Source organism: Tinamus guttatus, unplaced genomic scaffold (assembly GCF_059628265.1).
Source record: "Tinamus guttatus ecotype Peru unplaced genomic scaffold, ASM5962826v1 Tinamus_guttatus_pri_ptg001327l, whole genome shotgun sequence".
In the NCBI taxonomy this organism is placed as follows: Eukaryota; Metazoa; Chordata; class Aves; order Tinamiformes; family Tinamidae; genus Tinamus; species Tinamus guttatus.
Genome location: NW_028289861.1, coordinates 231933 through 239582, shown reverse-complemented (window position 1 = coordinate 239582; position 7650 = coordinate 231933). Strand labels below are relative to the sequence as shown.

The 7650-nt window shown below is 58.4% G+C and overlaps 1 protein-coding gene across 1 annotated transcript; it reads left to right on the top strand.

Annotated features, from left to right (window-relative positions):
• Positions 1 to 1144: 1144 nt before the first annotated feature.
• Positions 1145 to 4436, top strand: LOC104573819 (B-cell differentiation antigen CD72-like). Its single transcript, XM_088539021.1, is given in 8 exon segments — positions 1145 to 1280; positions 1366 to 1461; positions 1715 to 1804; positions 2426 to 2740; positions 2963 to 3044; positions 3046 to 3106; positions 3464 to 3618; positions 4298 to 4436. Coding segments are annotated over 8 exon segments (1023 nt in total). The 5' UTR covers positions 1145 to 1195.
• Positions 4437 to 7650: the final 3214 nt, after the last annotated feature.

Here is a 7650-nt window from a genome sequence, read left to right as displayed (position 1 = left end):
ACTGTGGGGCCCAGAACTGGACACAATACTCCAGATGCGGCCTCACCAGGGCTGAGTAGAGGGGCAGGATCACCTCCCTCGACCTGCTGGAATCGAAATGAAAATAGGGAACCTCCCAAAACCATTGCATTCAGTTATGATTGTTCCTGTCCCTGAATATATAATTGGAATTGATGTTTTAAAGGGACTGACTTTGAATCTTTCTGATGGTTTGTACCAATTTGGAACAAAGAACTATATTAGTGCCCGGACAATCTTAGTCGGGAAAGTAAAAATGCCCCCTGTGCAGATTCCTGCCGCAACCGAATTGATGGCCATGAAACAGTACAAGATTCTGGGGAGGCATGAAGACATTTCACAGACAATTAACGACCTAGTGGATGCAGGAGTTTTAAAAACCTACTACCACGGCTTGGAATAACTCTGTCTGGCCCGTTCAAAAGAGTGACGAGTCATGGGGAATGACTGTGGATTTCAGAGAATTAAATTAACACACTCTACCTCTTCCAACAGCTGTACCAGATATTGTCACCTTGATAGAAAAAATCCAGAAGCATTCTGGAACTTGGTATGCAGTAACTAATTTGGCTAAAGCTTTCTTTACCAGACCCATTGCTGAGGAGCATTGGGATCAGTTTGCCTTTACTTGGCAGGGGCGACAATATATGTTCACCAGGTTGCCCCAAGGATGGTTGCACAGTCCAACCATCTGTCATGGAACAGGGGAACCAAATAACGTGTCCCTCGCTCTTAGCTACACCCAGGCCCAGACGTGAGTGCAGAGTGTCGTTGCAGGTATATTGAGAGACGGAGACAACGGAGTCCTCCCCACCGAGATCCGAAAGATCGTGTGGGACGCGGCCATGAAGGAAGAATGACAAGTGTGGTGGAGATCTGTGACCTTCACCCACAACCAGTCCAATGCCCTGACCACAGGCCATGCCACTCCAACCCTGCTGTGGTCCCATGACCTCTTTTGGGGCTGTGGTGGGGCAGATGAGGTGGTGGTGCTGGAGCCCATGGGAGGGCACTCATAAGCATGGCCGTGCCTCACTGGTCCCATCTGGTGCAGTCCTGAGCAAACTTCTGCTTCTACAGAAACCAATCTCACTTCTCCTTTACACCACGGGGGAGCAAGCCCAGCAAGGCAGGCTTGGAGCCAGCGTGGCCCAGGGCATCGCCAGCTCCTGTCCACATGGCCCAGAGTGTGGTTTATGCTGACCTGAGGTTTGCCAAGGTGCCCACAGGACGCAACATGTCCTGCCAGGCCCTGGAGGCAGGTGAGAGCCCCTGGGGCCCCTGGCCTGACCACCCCAGGCCCAGCCCTCACAGACTCACCCGCTATCTCTTCCCTTCATCCAACAGTCCTGGGCATGGATGAGGCAGAGAGCCCCTACGAGAACATGCAGCTGGGGCAGGTGCCCGCAGGGCAGGACGAGCAGGGGGTCCAGCCCAGCCCAGGTAAGCACCTGCCGGGGCATCCCGGGGAGACATGGTGTGGGTAATGGGAATGTATGAGGGAGCCCTTCCTCCTATCCTTGAAGAGAAGAAGCGCCCATGTCTTCCGTGTGTGCCGTCGTCCTGCCACTCTGCTGCCTGCACCAGCTCTGGGGCAGGAGGGTGGGATGTTGCATGGGCTTTCCAGGCTTGTGGCCCTCTGCGGCGACAGCGGAGGTGGCAGCAGGTGATGATGGCAGCTGGTTGTGTCTTGCAGGGCCTTGGCACTGGCTGTGGTCCATCCCCGTGGGGCTGCTAGCAGCCTGCCTGCTGCTGCTGGCCATTGCCGCCGCCCTGGGCGGTTGCTGTGAGTAGGGGTGGCTCTGGGCACCACTGGCTATGAGATGCGGACGGGCGGTGTCGGAGGAGGATGGGAGCTTTGGTGGGGTCCCATGGGTGAATATCTGGGCAGACAGACTCCCATTCACGCTACTCAGAGCGAGCGCTGGTGCCCAGTCTGCCCCATGTTGGCCTGTGTCCCCTGGCCTGTGGCCTATCACAGATATCTCCCTTGCTTCCCACTGCACAGCTTCCCCAGCTGCGTCCTTTCTGCTCCTGCCCTTCCCTCCCCTGCCAAAGCCAGGCCTGCAGGCTCTGCCTTCTCTGTCCTCCAGCTTTGCCTTTCCCCATTTCCGCTGTGCCCAGTTTTGCACCACTCCCTCCTCCCTACCCCCTGCCCCATGTTGCTCTCTTCCATCCTATCTTGTCCTGATTTCCCCTGCCCTCCCTCTGACCAGAATCTTCCCTGCTTTGTCTTCCTCACCCTTTCCACCCTCCATGGGCACCTCCTTGCCTTGTCCTGCCCAGCTCAGTCCTGCCATGCCCAGCGTGGCTGTGCACACGCTGCACCCCATGTGGGGGTAACGCCAGCGACCCCCTGCCCGGGCCATGCTGACTCCCCGTCCCATGGCTCCCTGCCTGTGCCTAGACTGGCAGGTAACCCGCAGGCTGCAGAACGCCTCCCGTGAGTGCGCGGCCGAGCGCAGTTGCCTCTCGCAGCAGGCGAGCCTGCGGGAGCAGAGCCTGGGGCAGAGGTGGCTGGAGCAGGCGCAGGCAGGAGGGGAACTGCAGCGCACCTGGCTCGAGGGCAACAGCAGCCAGCTGGAGGTGCAGAGCCTGGACTTGGAGCTGGACCACACCATGGGGGTCCTGGGGACGGTGGAGAAGGAGCTGCAGGACGTGAAGGGGAAGCTCAATGCCAGTGAGAGCACCGTGAGCAGCCTGCGCTCCTGCTCCAATATCGGTGAGGCCATGGTGGAGCAGGGACGGGTAATATAGGGGGCAGGCAGCTCTTGGCAGGGCAACAGTGAGTCAGGAGCATTGGTGAGGATGGGGTGGCCTAAAGGTGATCCTATGCCTGGATGAAAGGCAGATGCTGCTGTGCCTGTGATGTCTGCTGGAGAAATGCCAGGGGATGTCCTTGGACCAGGCCAAAAGCCCCTCTGAGCACTGCCCCTGCCCCTAGATTGCTGCCCTTCAGGCTTGGTGATGTACAGAAGCAAGTGCCTCTTCATCTCAGCGGAGAAGACCTGGGAGGACAGCAAAGCAGTGTGACACAAAAATTTCTCAACTCCTCATCACCAAATCCTGGAGTTGCTGGACCGTGCCAGTACCTTGCACAGGGGATTGAGGGCAGGGGCTGGGGGCGTTGGGTCTTGAGGTGGGATGGGAGAGTGCAGGGCTGATCCATGGAGTGCAGGGGACATCTCAGCCCTTGAGAGTGCCCCAAGACAGGGAGGCAGATCCATGTCAGCAGCTGGTGGTGCGGCTGGCTGAATCTCATGGGTTTTTCTCCACTGGGCTGGCCGCTGGTGTGGGAGAAAAGCTCGCTCCAGAGACCCATCGCCTTCCTCCTCCTCACACGATCCCTCTGCGGACACTGGAGGCCTGGCCTTCCTCAGTTTGGGGGATGAAGGGGGCACCTGGCTGGGGGAAGCCAACGTAAGGGACCTTTTTCCTTCTGCAGAACTTCCTGAAGAACTCAGACACTCCGTACTGGATCGGGCTGTACAAGAGCAGCTATCCCTGGTTCGAGTATGGGTATGGGCTGGAGGAAGAGGATCTGAGTGAAGAGGGTGGGACAGATGCCTGGATCTGGATCGACGGTGCTCTTTATGAGAGGTACTGGGAGGTTGATTTCTGTGCACTCTCTTGTCAGAGGAGCAGACAGGGAAACACCTCCTGCTGCAAAGCCCAGGGCTTTAAGGGGATTTAAAATCCCACCAATCCCCAATCCCTGCCCCTGACACAACTGCCAGGGTATAAACCAAGGTGGGACCAAGGGGAGGAAGGAGCAGCCATATGCTGAAGCCATGCAAAGCCTCGGCAGGCACGTGTGCCAGCGATAGGGGGCAAAAGAAACCACAGTTTTCATTCAGGGTCAAGACGAAGCACTGGAGCCCCACAGTCATCTCCCACCTCTCCTGCTCGAGGGGAATGAGGCCTTCCCGCCCACAGAGGGGCCAGGGCTCCTCGCCGCCACATGCACCACCTCCCCTCCTCACCACCGCTTCCTCTTGTGGTGTCTGAAGGCAGTGGTGGGGAACGGGCCTGTCTCAACGGGTACCAACCTCCCAGGCCTGGCCAAGCCTCTGGTAGTGCCTGCTGGGCTCCGCAGTGCAAGTGTCCTGAGCCAAGGACACTCCAGAGACAAGATGCTCCCCAGCCACAAGTGTGGACAGCTGAGACCCAGCGGGGAGTTGTGTCCCAAGGATGGGTAGGGAATGCTCTAGTTAAAGTTTTGGCCTGTGACGTTAGTGATGGGGGGCTGGGGCACCCCCACTTTGGCCGCATTCAACAGGTCCTGGCAGTGGAAGTCCAATGGATCCTGTGCCATAATAAGCCATGGGAGCATCAAACTCGCTCAGTGCAACGGCGATGGCGACATGCACTTCTGGATCTGTGAGAAGGCACCAGGCCTGAGCAGCCCTTTCCTGTGAGGGCAGCTGCTGGCCCCGCCACTGCTGCAGTGAGTATGTGAGTCCTCACCTGTGTCCTGTGCGCTGCTGTGCTGCGGGCAGCTCTGGGGAAGCGGGATGTGCTGGGCCAGGCAGTGTACGAGGAGGAAAGCGGGGCTGGTCCAAGGCGAGGAAAGGTAGAGGGATGCAGGTGCATCCCCAGGGCTGTGCTGGGAGCCCCTGCCCCACGGGAACTAGGGATGGGGAGGCTCAAGTGATGCTCTGCTGTAGGGCAGGAAAGGGGCAAGAAGGGGGAAACCTCTGTGCACGTGGCCTTCCCCAGGAGGTGTCCCAGCACCCTGCTGGGGTTCACAGCACTCTGAACCTTCCCTTGCAGTGCCGGTGCCAAGCACCTGCACTGCTTCAGCACCGCTGCAGCCCTGCATGCTGCCCAGGACGCACCGCCAGAGCCTGCCCCATCTAGCCTGGCCTTGCCGGTATGAGCAACCACCCCGCTTTGCAGAACACAGGGGCTGCCTGGACACCTGTGTCCCCCGCTGCTTGCACTGCTTGTGCTTCTGATCAGGAGCACCAGAGCAGGGCAGGCTCTGGGAGGTGGCCCCATTGCTCCCTGGCACAGCCCTTTGGCAGCTGGCATGGGGCCAGCTCTGGTGCCTGTCCCGTGAACACAGCTCCAACCGACTCCAAGCAGACCGGGTTTGGGAGTCTCCTGCAGCTGGCACTGCCTGCCGGTGCTGACAGTGCCGCCTCCACGAACCCCTCTCAGATGTCTTGCACCCACTCATCCCAACTCTGCAGCGGTGCTGATGTGCGGGGGAAGTCACCGTTCCCCCACTGGCCACCACAGTTCAGCAGAGCAGCAAGGGCTCTGCAGCCGGGCCCCACACCTGCATGGGGGGAGCACAGCGCAAGGACTGGCGGGGGGACAGCAGGTCTCATCCCGCACCAGCAGCACCTTTTCCAGCGCCACGGCTGGTACAGCCAGCCCTGCCTGTGCCCAGCACAGCTGTGCTGCTGGAACAAGGCAGGAACGTGGGCAACACACAGGAAAAAACACCTTGGCTCCACCTCAGAGGCCAACCTGGGTCTGAATGGGCTGTTGCCTGCGCTCGTGGGTTGACTTTTCTTGCTGATTGGGAGCATAGCACTCCTAGGATCCTACGCTCTGACAGTGCATTTCAAAGCAAAAGCACTTGCAGCGGGTAGACACTTCATGAGACGAGTCATCGGGCCTCTAAATAGTTGTGGCATATGTATGCACGCCAAGCAAGGCAAGGCAGGGCTGTGGTGCAGCACAGCAAGTGCAAAGGAAGCCATGTTCGGCCAGGCAAAGATGCTCGCAGCATGTTACGAGGTTGTGTATCCCATATATAGCCGATCAATTAGGATGTAAATTAGCTTGCTTGAGGTTGTGTATCCCATATATAGCCGATCAATTAGGATGTAAATTAGCTTGCTTGAAGAGCAAAAGGGCGTTAAAGGCCAGCTTTTCTTTTTGGAGGTGACACGTGTCCTTACTCTGATTTGCCTGCTGGCCAAACTCCCTTGGTAGCAATAAAGACATGTCGCGACCATTTTGTCTGTGCTTTTGTGCGCCACTGTGAACCAGAGCTCACGGGCATCAATGCAACAATCCTAAAAAATAAACGGGAATTTCACTGAAACGGTTTCAGTCAAGATGGCTGCTCTGGGGACACCTAAAGCCTGGGGGTGAGCCAGATCTGAGGGGTGGTGCCCGAGGGACACAACTGGATTGAGAGGCCAAGCTAATGCCAACCGCAGGTGCTGGGCTTCCTTCCCTGCTCCAAGTGCATCAGAGAGACAGAAGAAGCATCCCAGGATGCTAGGACATTCAGTTTTATTGAGCACTTTAAATAAGCTGGGTATATATTACTAGCAAATAATAATAATAATAATAATAAACACAAGAGTTTTGCATTCACCAGTGCATCGTGTGGGAAGGAGGAAAGCCGACTGAGCTTGAGTGTGGGAGGAAAGGGGCTGGGCGGCTCCTGCTCCCCTGGGTTGCTCCACGGCTGGCCATGGGGCTGCCCCAGCTTGGAGGTGATGGAGGGACACAGCAGTGTCCCCCCGCCCGGGCATCCAGGCCTCCCTGCCACCACCCTGCTCTGGACCCCAGAGGCCATTTGGGCACTGAGGACGCCCAGCCGTGCAAACCCTCCCCATGCACTGCCCCCACGGCCATCACGCCTCTCCGTGCCCTACCACATGTACCTGAGACCAGGCACGCTCGTCACACTTGTGCAGCAGCAGCGGGGACGCCCTCCCCAGCCCAATGGGTCCCCCAACACACATACATGCACACAGTGACTGCTCTGCTCCCCAGACCCATCCTGGCCCCACGTAGCCCCCTGGCTGGGCACGCAGACCCCCAGGGGCTCCCGCTGCTCTGGGGGGAGCAGTGCTGGAGGCAATGGAGCAGGGTCACCGCACACCCCCTGTAAGAGCCCGTGGAGGGATGAGCCCAGGGGGATGCAGCTCTGCAGCTGGCGCTTGAGCGGGCACTGCAGCGCTGGGGGCACCAGTCCTACCATCCGGAGGGGTGCAGACGTCTGTCCACACAACGTGTTATTGCACTTCAGCCCAGCAGTGCCCCGGGGTGTGGGAAACTGAGAAACCATGGGAAACTGTGGGAAGCTGTGGGAATGGTGAAAGTTAGGAGTGAGAAACTGTGAAAGTTAGGAATAACAGATTAGCAGATAGAGAAACCCAAAACACAGGCCGGGCACACCAATCTCTGGTTGGTTACCTGTTGTCCATTAGCAGGATTGGACCCAGATAGCAGGAGAGTCAAGGAATTGGCTGGAGGCAGGGGGAGGGAGCGCGTGGACAGCGCGTGGACAGTGTATGCTCACATACTCGGAGAATATCTAAGTTTGGTCTGATGCTCAATAAAATGGCTTCTGGCTTCTGGTCCTAAACCTTAAGCCCCTGCTCCTTCGATGATTCCCACACTGGGGCAGCCCCGAGACCCCAATGGGGAACCTCCAGCAGGGGTCGGTCACAGACAGGGCAGGGGGGAGCCCTCTGTCCCCCCGGTGACCCCCTGCAAACCCCAAAGGACCAACTCCAATGGGACGCGGCACCCGCCAGGTGGCGGTGACACCCAGGGGCCACGGCCACTATGGGGGTGAGTGAGCCCCAATGGATCATGAGGAGCCCCAGGTTGCTGAGGTCGAGGCGGGGTCTGAGGGGCAGCCGGGCACATCCCATG